Here is an 11201-nt window from a genome sequence, read left to right as displayed (position 1 = left end):
AGGAGATTTCTGGGGACAGTGAGACGTATTTATTGGCAAAACAATGTAATGTATATGGAGTTAGTGCTATGCACGGGGCCCCGCCCCCTCTCCAAGCTCCGCCCTATCGCTCCCTCCCAGCAAGTCTCCGCCCGCTTAACAAATATCCCGCGCATGCGATTTGGGGGCATGTTAGTGGGGTGGGCGGATCTGTCCAGCTCCGCCTACCCGCCCACAACTCTCCGCCCACTTCAGTCCAGAATTTTTTTTCGCCGCTAAACAGACTGCGCACGCGCTGTTATGTCAGTGAATTGGCGCATGCGCGGTAAAGGACAGCCGTTTCCGTGACGTAGCCGCACCGGAAGTGACGAATTGTTTTTATCATGGGTCGCAGAGATTTTTACAACACCGGTAGCGGAAGGGGCGGGGCCGGGATGGAAACGCGCAGTGTCTGGTAGTCATGATCATCTCTCGCCAGGTGAGACCCCGGAGTATCGAGGGGGAGGGGGGAGTGTCCACTATAGAGGGTCCCCCTCCCCCAACACACTCAGAGGACCAATCATAGGCTGAGCTCTACTACCATCCCCCATCATCCCAGGAGGGACCCCAACTCTACTCAGCTATATAGAGGGGGAGGGGTGTAGAGGGGGAGGGGTGTGATGAGTATTGATGGGAGGTTCTCTGTCGCTCTTCAGGTGTCGGTGCTCTTCGATGAGGTGGGGGTGTATTTCTCGGAGGGGGAGGGGTGATGAGGAGTATTGATGGGAGGTTCTCTGTCGCTCTTCAGGTGTCGGTGCTCTTCGATGAGGTGGGGGTGTATTTCTCGGAGGGGGAGGGGTGATGAGGAGTATTGATGGGAGGTTCTCTGTCGCTCTTCAGGTGTCGGTGCTCTTCGATGAGGTGGGGGTGTATTTCTCGGAGGGGGAGGGGTGTGATGAGTATTGATGGAGGTTCTCTGTCGCTCTTCAGGTGTCGGTGCTCTTCGATGAGGTGGGGGTGTATTTCTCGGAGGGGGAGGGGTGTGATGAGTATTGATGGGAGGTTCTCTGTCGCTCTTCAGGTGTCGGTGCTCTTCGATGAGGTGGGGGTGTATTTCTCGGAGGGGGAGGGGTGATGATGAGTATTGATGGGAGGTTCTCTGTCGCTCTTCAGGTGTCGGTGCTCTTCGATGAGGTGGGGTGTATTTCTCGGAGGGGGAGGGGTGATGAGGAGTATTGATGGGAGGTTCTCTGTCGCTCTTCAGGTGTCGGTGCTCTTCGATGAGGTGGGGTGTATTTCTCGGAGGGGGAGGGGGGTGATGAGGAGTATTGATGGGAGGTTCTCTGTCGCTCTTCAGGTGTCGGTGCTCTTCGATGAGGTGGGGGTGTATTTCTCGGAGGGGGAGGGGTGTGATGAGGAGTATTGATGGAGGTTCTCTGTCGCTCTTCAGGTGTCGGTGCTCTTCGATGAGGTGGGGTGTATTTCTCGGAGGGGGAGGGGTGTGATGAGTATTGATGGGAGGTTCTCTGTCGCTCTTCAGGTGTCGGTGCTCTTCGATGAGGTGGGGGTGTATTTCTCGGAGGGGGAGGGGTGTGATGAGTATTGATGGGAGGTTCTCTGTCGCTCTTCAGGTGTCGGTGCTCTTCGATGAGGTGGGGTGTATTTCTCGGAGGGGGAGGGGTGATGAGGAGTATTGATGGGAGGTTCTCTGTCGCTCTTCAGGTGTCGGTGCTCTTCGATGAGGTGGGGGTGTATTTCTCGGAGGGGGAGGGGTGTGATGAGTATTGATGGGAGGTTCTCTGTCGCTCTTCAGGTGCCGGTGCTCTTCGATGAGGTGGGGTGTATTTCTCGGAGGGGGAGGGGTGTGATGAGGAGTATTGATGGGAGGTTCTCTGTCGCTCTTCAGGTGTCGGTGCTCTTCGATGAGGTGGGGTGTATTTCTCGGAGGGGGAGGGGGGTGATGAGGAGTATTGATGGGAGGTTCTCTGTCGCTCTTCAGGTGTCGGTGCTCTTCGATGAGGTGGGGGTGTATTTCTCGGAGGGGGAGGGGTGTGATGAGGAGTATTGATGGAGGTTCTCTGTCGCTCTTCAGGTGCCGGTGCTCTTCGATGAGGTGGGGGTGTATTTCTCGGAGGGGGAGGGGTGTAATGAGGAGTATTGATGGGAGGTTCTCTGTCGCTCTTCAGGTGTCGGTGCTCTTCGATGAGGTGGGGTGTATTTCTCGGAGGGGGAGGGGTGTGATGAGTATTGATGGAGGTTCTCTGTCGCTCTTCAGGTGTCGGTGCTCTTCGATGAGGTGGGGGTGTATTTCTCGGAGGGGGAGGGGTGTGATGAGGAGTATTGATGGGAGGTTCTCTGTCGCTCTTCAGGTGTCGGTGCTCTTCGATGAGGTGGGGGTGTATTTCTCGGAGGGGGAGGGGTGATGAGGAGTATTGATGGGAGGTTCTCTGTCGCTCTTCAGGTGCCGGTGCTCTTCGATGAGGTGGGGGTGTATTTCTCGGAGGGGGAGGGGTGTAATGAGGAGTATTGATGGGAGGTTCTCTGTCGCTCTTCAGGTGTCGGTGCTCTTCGATGAGGTGGGGTGTATTTCTCGGAGGGGTGTGATGAGGAGTATTGATGGGAGGTTCTCTGTCGCTCTTCAGGTGTCGGTGCTCTTCGATGAGGTGGGGGTGTATTTCTCGGAGGGGGAGGGTGTGATGAGGAGTATTGATGGAGGTTCTCTGTCGCTCTTCAGGTGTCGGTGCTCTTCGATGAGGTGGGGTGTATTTCTCGGAGGGGGAGGGGTGTGATGAGGAGTATTGATGGGAGGTTCTCTGTTGCTCTTCAGGTGTCGGTGCTCTTCGATGAGGTGGGGTGTATTTCTCGGAGGGGGAGGGGTGTGATGAGGAGTATTGATGGGAGGTTCTCTGTTGCTCTTCAGGTGTCGGTGCTCTTCGATGAGGTGGGGTGTTTTTCTTGGAGGGGGAGGGGTGTGATGAGTATTGATGGAGGTTCTCTGTCGCTCTTCAGGTGTCGGTGCTCTTCGATGAGGTGGGGTGTATTTCTCGGAGGGGGAGGGGTGTGATGAGTATTGATGGGAGGTTCTCTGTCGCTCTTCAGGTGTCGGTGCTCTTCGATGAGGTGGGGTGTATTTCTCGGAGGGGGAGGGGTGATGAGGAGTATTGATGGGAGGTTCTCTGTCGCTCTTCAGGTGCCAGTGCTCTTCGATGAGGTGGGGTGTATTTCTCGGAGGGGGAGGGGTGTGATGAGGAGTATTGATGGGAGGTTCTCTGTCGCTCTTCAGGTGTCGGTGCTCTTCGATGAGGTGGGGTGTATTTCTCGGAGGGGGAGGGGGGTGATGAGGAGTATTGATGGAGGTTCTCTGTCGCTCTTCAGGTGCCGGTGCTCTTCGATGAGGTGGGGGTGTATTTCTCGGAGGGGGAGGGGTGTAATGAGGAGTATTGATGGGAGGTTCTCTGTCGCTCTTCAGGTGTCGGTGCTCTTCGATGAGGTGGGGTGTATTTCTCGGAGGGGGAGGGGTGTGATGAGTATTGATGGAGGTTCTCTGTCGCTCTTCAGGTGTCGGTGCTCTTCGATGAGGTGGGGGTGTATTTCTCGGAGGGGGAGGGGTGTGATGAGGAGTATTGATGGGAGGTTCTCTGTCGCTCTTCAGGTGTCGGTGCTCTTCGATGAGGTGGGGGTGTATTTCTCGGAGGGGGAGGGGTGATGAGGAGTATTGATGGGAGGTTCTCTGTCGCTCTTCAGGTGCCGGTGCTCTTCGATGAGGTGGGGGTGTATTTCTCGGAGGGGGAGGGGTGTAATGAGGAGTATTGATGGGAGGTTCTCTGTCGCTCTTCAGGTGTCGGTGCTCTTCGATGAGGTGGGGTGTATTTCTCGGAGGGGGAGGGGTGTGATGAGTATTGATGGAGGTTCTCTGTCGCTCTTCAGGTGTCGGTGCTCTTCGATGAGGTGGGGTGTATTTCTCGGAGGGGGAGGGGTGTGATGAGGAGTATTGATGGGAGGTTCTCTGTTGCTCTTCAGGTGTCGGTGCTCTTCGATGAGGTGGGGGTGTATTTCTCGGAGGGGGGTGATGATGAGTATTGATGGGAGGTTCTCTGTCGCTCTTCAGGTGTCGGTGCTCTTCGATGAGGTGGGGTGTATTTCTCGGAGGGGGAGGGGTGTGATGAGTATTGATGGAGGTTCTCTGTCGCTCTTCAGGTGTCGGTGCTCTTCGATGAGGTGGGGGTGTATTTCTCGGAGGGGGAGGGGTGTGATGAGGAGTATTGATGGGAGGTTCTCTGTCGCTCTTCAGGTGTCGGTGCTCTTCGATGAGGTGGGGGTGTATTTCTTGGAGGGGGAGGGGTGTGATGAGGAGTATTGATGGGAGGTTCTCTGTCGCTCTTCAGGTGCCGGTGCTCTTTGATGAGGTGGGGTGTATTTCTCGGAGGGGGAGGGGTGTGATGAGTATTGATGGAGGTTCTCTGTCGCTCTTCAGGTGTCGGTGCTCTTCGATGAGGTGGGGTGTATTTCTCGGAGGGGGAGGGGTGTGATGAGTATTGATGGGAGGTTCTCTGTCGCTCTTCAGGTGTCGGTGCTCTTCGATGAGGTGGGGGTGTATTTCTCGGAGGGGGGTGATGAGGAGTATTGATGGGAGGTTCTCTGTCGCTCTTCAGGTGTCGGTGCTCTTCGATGAGGTGGGGGTGTATTTCTCGGAGGGGGAGGGGTGTGATGAGGAGTATTGATGGGAGGTTCTCTGTCGCTCTTCAGGTGTCGGTGCTCTTCGATGAGGTGGGGGTGTATTTCTCGGAGGGGGAGGGGTGTGATGAGGAGTATTGATGGAGGTTCTCTGTCGCTCTTCAGGTGTCGGTGCTCTTCGATGAGGTGGGGTGTATTTCTCGGAGGGGGAGGGGTGTGATGAGTATTGATGGAGGTTCTCTGTCGCTCTTCAGGTGTCGGTGCTCTTCGATGAGGTGGGGGTGTATTTCTCGGAGGGGGAGGGGTGTGATGAGTATTGATGGGAGGTTCTCTGTCGCTCTTCAGGTGTCGGTGCTCTTCGATGAGGTGGGGTGTATTTCTCGGAGGGGGAGGGGTGATGAGGAGTATTGATGGGAGGTTCTCTGTCGCTCTTCAGGTGCCGGTGCTCTTCGATGAGGTGGGGTGTATTTCTTGGAGGGGGAGGGGTGTGATGAGGAGTATTGATGGGAGGTTCTCTGTCGCTCTTCAGGTGTCGGTGCTCTTCGATGAGGTGGGGTGTATTTCTCGGAGGGGGAGGGGTGTGATGAGTATTGATGGAGGTTCTCTGTCGCTCTTCAGGTGTCGGTGCTCTTCGATGAGGTGGGGGTGTATTTCTCGGAGGGGGAGGGGTGTGATGAGGAGTATTGATGGGAGGTTCTCTGTCGCTCTTCAGGTGTCGGTGCTCTTCGATGAGGTGGGGGTGTATTTCTTGGAGGGGGAGGGGTGTGATGAGGAGTATTGATGGGAGGTTCTCTGTCGCTCTTCAGGTGCCGGTGCTCTTTGATGAGGTGGGGTGTATTTCTCGGAGGGGGAGGGGTGTGATGAGTATTGATGGAGGTTCTCTGTCGCTCTTCAGGTGTCGGTGCTCTTCGATGAGGTGGGGTGTATTTCTCGGAGGGGGAGGGGTGTGATGAGTATTGATGGGAGGTTCTCTGTCGCTCTTCAGGTGTCGGTGCTCTTCGATGAGGTGGGGGTGTATTTCTCGGAGGGGGGTGATGAGGAGTATTGATGGGAGGTTCTCTGTCGCTCTTCAGGTGTCGGTGCTCTTCGATGAGGTGGGGGTGTATTTCTCGGAGGGGGAGGGGTGTGATGAGGAGTATTGATGGGAGGTTCTCTGTCGCTCTTCAGGTGTCGGTGCTCTTCGATGAGGTGGGGGTGTATTTCTCGGAGGGGGAGGGGTGTGATGAGGAGTATTGATGGAGGTTCTCTGTCGCTCTTCAGGTGTCGGTGCTCTTCGATGAGGTGGGGTGTATTTCTCGGAGGGGGAGGGGTGTGATGAGTATTGATGGAGGTTCTCTGTCGCTCTTCAGGTGTCGGTGCTCTTCGATGAGGTGGGGGTGTATTTCTCGGAGGGGGAGGGGTGTGATGAGTATTGATGGGAGGTTCTCTGTCGCTCTTCAGGTGTCGGTGCTCTTCGATGAGGTGGGGTGTATTTCTCGGAGGGGGAGGGGTGATGAGGAGTATTGATGGGAGGTTCTCTGTCGCTCTTCAGGTGCCGGTGCTCTTCGATGAGGTGGGGTGTATTTCTCGGAGGGGGAGGGGTGTGATGAGGAGTATTGATGGGAGGTTCTCTGTCGCTCTTCAGGTGTCGGTGCTCTTCGATGAGGTGGGGGTGTATTTCTCGGAGGGGGAGGGGTGTGATGAGGAGTATTGATGGGAGGTTCTCTGTCGCTCTTCAGGTGCCGGTGCTCTTCGATGAGGTGGGGTGTATTTCTCGGAGGGGGAGGGGTGTAATGAGGAGTATTGATGGGAGGTTCTCTGTCGCTCTTCAGGTGTCGGTGCTCTTCGATGAGGTGGGGTGTATTTCTCGGAGGGGGAGGGGTGTGATGAGTATTGATGGAGGTTCTCTGTCGCTCTTCAGGTGTCGGTGCTCTTCGATGAGGTGGGGGTGTATTTCTCGGAGGGGGAGGGGTGTGATGAGGAGTATTGATGGGAGGTTCTCTGTCGCTCTTCAGGTGTCGGTGCTCTTCGATGAGGTGGGGTGTATTTCTCGGAGGGGGAGGGGTGTGATGAGGAGTATTGATGGGAGGTTCTCTGTCGCTCTTCAGGTGTCGGTGCTCTTCGATGAGGTGGGGGTGTATTTCTTGGAGGGGGAGGGGTGTGATGAGGAGTATTGATGGGAGGTTCTCTGTCGCTCTTCAGGTGCCGGTGCTCTTTGATGAGGTGGGGTGTATTTCTCGGAGGGGGAGGGGTGTGATGAGGAGTATTGATGGGAGGTTCTCTGTCGCTCTTCAGGTGTCGGTGCTCTTCGATGAGGTGGGGTGTATTTCTCGGAGGGGGAGGGGTGTGATGAGTATTGATGGGAGGTTCTCTGTCGCTCTTCAGGTGCCGGTGCTCTTCGATGAGGTGGGGGTGTATTTCTCGGAGGGGGAGGGGTGTGATGAGGAGTATTGATGGGAGGTTCTCTGTCGCTCTTCAGGTGCCGGTGCTCTTTGATGAGGTGGCGGTGTATTTCTCGGAGGGGGAGGGGTGTGATGAGGAGTATTGATGGGAGGTTCTCTGTCGCTCTTCAGGTGTCGGTGCTCTTCGATGAGGTGGGGTGTATTTCTCGGAGGGGGAGGGGTGTGATGAGGAGTATTGATGGAGGTTCTCTGTCGCTCTTCAGGTGTCGCTGCTCTTCGATGAGGTGGGGTGTATTTCTCGGAGGGGGAGGGGTGTGATGAGGAGTATTGATGGGAGGTTCTCTGTCGCTCTTCAGGTGCCGGTGCTCTTTGATGAGGTGGGGTGTATTTCTCGGAGGGGGAGGGGTGTGATGAGGAGTATTGATGGGAGGTTCTCTGTCGCTCTTCAGGTGTCGGTGTTCTTCGATGAGGTGGGGGTGTATTTCTCGGAGGGGGAGGGGTGTGATGAGGAGTATTGATGGGAGGTTCTCTGTCGCTCTTCAGGTGTCGGTGCTCTTCGATGAGGTGGGGTGTATTTCTCGGAGGGGGAGGGGTGTGATGAGGAGTATTGATGGAGGTTCTCTGTCGCTCTTCAGGTGCCGGTGCTCTTCGATGAGGTGGGGGTGTATTTCTCGGAGGGGGAGGGGTGTAATGAGGAGTATTGATGGGAGGTTCTCTGTCGCTCTTCAGGTGTCGGTGCTCTTCGATGAGGTGGGGTGTATTTCTCGGAGGGGGAGGGGTGTGATGAGTATTGATGGAGGTTCTCTGTCGCTCTTCAGGTGTCGGTGCTCTTCGATGAGGTGGGGGTGTATTTCTCGGAGGGGGAGGGGTGTGATGAGGAGTATTGATGGGAGGTTCTCTGTCGCTCTTCAGGTGTCGGTGCTCTTCGATGAGGTGGGGGTGTATTTCTCGGAGGGGGGGGGGTGATGAGGAGTATTGATGGGAGGTTCTCTGTCGCTCTTCAGGTGCCGGTGCTCTTCGATGAGGTGGGGGTGTATTTCTCGGAGGGGGAGGGGTGTAATGAGGAGTATTGATGGGAGGTTCTCTGTCGCTCTTCAGGTGTCGGTGCTCTTCGATGAGGTGGGGTGTATTTCTCGGAGGGGGAGGGGTGTGATGAGTATTGATGGAGGTTCTCTGTCGCTCTTCAGGTGTCGGTGCTCTTCGATGAGGTGGGGTGTATTTCTCGGAGGGGGAGGGGTGTGATGAGGAGTATTGATGGGAGGTTCTCTGTTGCTCTTCAGGTGTCGGTGCTCTTCGATGAGGTGGGGGTGTATTTCTCGGAGGGGGGTGATGATGAGTATTGATGGGAGGTTCTCTGTCGCTCTTCAGGTGTCGGTGCTCTTCGATGAGGTGGGGGTGTATTTCTCGGAGGGGGAGGGGTGTGATGAGGAGTATTGATGGGAGGTTCTCTGTCGCTCTTCAGGTGTCGGTGCTCTTCGATGAGGTGGGGGTGTATTTCTTGGAGGGGGAGGGGTGTGATGAGGAGTATTGATGGGAGGTTCTCTGTCGCTCTTCAGGTGCCGGTGCTCTTTGATGAGGTGGGGTGTATTTCTCGGAGGGGGAGGGGTGTGATGAGTATTGATGGAGGTTCTCTGTCGCTCTTCAGGTGTCGGTGCTCTTCGATGAGGTGGGGTGTATTTCTCGGAGGGGGAGGGGTGTGATGAGTATTGATGGGAGGTTCTCTGTCGCTCTTCAGGTGCCGGTGCTCTTCGATGAGGTGGGGGTGTATTTCTCGGAGGGGGAGGGGTGTGATGAGGAGTATTGATGGGAGGTTCTCTGTCGCTCTTCAGGTGTCGGTGCTCTTCGATGAGGTGGGGGTGTATTTCTCGGAGGGGGAGGGGTGTGATGAGGAGTATTGATGGAGGTTCTCTGTCGCTCTTCAGGTGTCGGTGCTCTTCGATGAGGTGGGGTGTATTTCTCGGAGGGGGAGGGGTGTGATGAGTATTGATGGAGGTTCTCTGTCGCTCTTCAGGTGTCGGTGCTCTTCGATGAGGTGGGGGTGTATTTCTCGGAGGGGGAGGGGTGTGATGAGTATTGATGGGAGGTTCTCTGTCGCTCTTCAGGTGTCGGTGCTCTTCGATGAGGTGGGGTGTATTTCTCGGAGGGGGAGGGGTGATGAGGAGTATTGATGGGAGGTTCTCTGTCGCTCTTCAGGTGCCGGTGCTCTTCGATGAGGTGGGGGTGTATTTCTCGGAGGGGGAGGGGTGTGATGAGGAGTATTGATGGGAGGTTCTCTGTCGCTCTTCAGGTGTCGGTGCTCTTCGATGAGGTGGGGGTGTATTTCTCGGAGGGGGAGGGGTGTGATGAGTATTGATGGGAGGTTCTCTGTCGCTCTTCAGGTGTCGGTGCTCTTCGATGAGGTGGGGGTGTATTTCTCGGAGGGGGAGGGGTGTGATGAGTATTGATGGAGGTTCTCTGTCGCTCTTCAGGTGTCGGTGCTCTTCGATGAGGTGGGGGTGTATTTCTCGGAGGGGGAGGGGTGTGATGAGGAGTATTGATGGGAGGTTCTCTGTCGCTCTTCAGGTGTCGGTGCTCTTCGATGAGGTGGGGTGTATTTCTCGGAGGGGGAGGGGTGTGATGAGGAGTATTGATGGGAGGTTCTCTGTCGCTCTTCAGGTGTCGGTGCTCTTCGATGAGGTGGGGGTGTATTTCTTGGAGGGGGAGGGGTGTGATGAGGAGTATTGATGGGAGGTTCTCTGTCGCTCTTCAGGTGCCGGTGCTCTTTGATGAGGTGGGGTGTATTTCTCGGAGGGGGAGGGGTGTGATGAGGAGTATTGATGGGAGGTTCTCTGTCGCTCTTCAGGTGTCGGTGCTCTTCGATGAGGTGGGGTGTATTTCTCGGAGGGGGAGGGGTGTGATGAGTATTGATGGGAGGTTCTCTGTCGCTCTTCAGGTGCCGGTGCTCTTCGATGAGGTGGGGGTGTATTTCTCGGAGGGGGAGGGGTGTGATGAGGAGTATTGATGGGAGGTTCTCTGTCGCTCTTCAGGTGTCGGTGCTCTTCGATGAGGTGGGGTGTATTTCTCGGAGGGGGAGGGGTGTGATGAGTATTGATGGAGGTTCTCTGTCGCTCTTCAGGTGCCGGTGCTCTTCGATGAGGTGGGGTGTATTTCTCGGAGGGGGAGGGGTGTGATGAGGAGTATTGATGGGAGGTTCTCTGTCGCTCTTCAGGTGTCGGTGCTCTTCGATGAGGTGGGGTGTATTTCTCGGAGGGGGAGGGGTGTGATGAGGAGTATTGATGGAGGTTCTCTGTCGCTCTTCAGGTGTCGCTGCTCTTCGATGAGGTGGGGTGTATTTCTCGGAGGGGGAGGGGTGTGATGAGGAGTATTGATGGGAGGTTCTCTGTCGCTCTTCAGGTGTCGGTGCTCTTCGATGAGGTGGGGGTGTATTTCTCGGAGGGGGAGGGGTGTGAGGAGTATTGATGGGAGGTTCTCTGTCGCTCTTCAGGTGTCGGTGCTCTTCGATGAGGTGGGGGTGTATTTCTCGGAGGGGGAGGGGTGTAATGAGGAGTATTGATGGGAGGTTCTCTGTCGCTCTTCAGGTGTCGGTGCTCTTCGATGAGGTGGGGTGTATTTCTCGGAGGGGGAGGGGTGTGATGAGTATTGATGGAGGTTCTCTGTCGCTCTTCAGGTGTCGGTGCTCTTCGATGAGGTGGGGTGTATTTCTCGGAGGGGGAGGGGTGTGATGAGGAGTATTGATGGGAGGTTCTCTGTCGCTCTTCAGGTGTCGGTGCTCTTCGATGAGGTGGGGTGTATTTCTCGGAGGGGGAGGGGTGTGATGAGTATTGATGGGAGGTTCTCTGTCGCTCTTCAGGTGTCGGTGCTCTTCGATGAGGTGGGGTGTATTTCTCGGAGGGGGAGGGGTGTGATGAGGAGTATTGATGGGAGGTTCTCTGTCGCTCTTCAGGTGTCGGTGCTCTTCGATGAGTTGGGGGTGTATTTCTCGGAGGGGGAGGGGTGTGATGAGTATTGATGGGAGGTTCTCTGTCGCTCTTCAGGTGTCGGTGCTCTTCGATGAGGTGGGGGTGTATTTCTCGGAGGGGGAGGGGTGATGAGGAGTATTGATGGGAGGTTCTCTGTCGCTCTTCAGGTGTCGGTGCTCTTCGATGAGGTGGGGGTGTATTTCTCGGAGGGGGAGGGGTGTGATGAGTA

At 55.9% G+C, this 11201-nt stretch overlaps 1 protein-coding gene across 1 annotated transcript in view; it reads left to right on the top strand.

The window, feature by feature from the left end:
- The first annotated feature begins 300 nt into the window (after positions 1-300).
- The window catches only part of LOC143998146 (uncharacterized), a 65561-nt gene continuing 54660 nt past the window's right edge, over positions 301-11201 (top strand). Inside the window, exon 1 of the mRNA XM_077493886.1 lies at positions 301-457. Coding sequence (XP_077350012.1) covers positions 440-457 — 18 coding nt within the window. The 5' untranslated portion in view covers positions 301-439. The remainder of the gene's footprint in view (positions 458-11201) is intronic.

The sequence above is a fragment of the Lithobates pipiens genome, unplaced genomic scaffold (genome assembly GCF_037356315.1).
Source record: "Lithobates pipiens isolate NorthernLeopardFrog02 unplaced genomic scaffold, aLitPip1_a1.2 Scaffold_19, whole genome shotgun sequence".
In the NCBI taxonomy this organism is placed as follows: Eukaryota; Metazoa; Chordata; class Amphibia; order Anura; family Ranidae; genus Lithobates; species Lithobates pipiens.
This window is presented reverse-complemented; position numbering and strand designations above follow the sequence as displayed.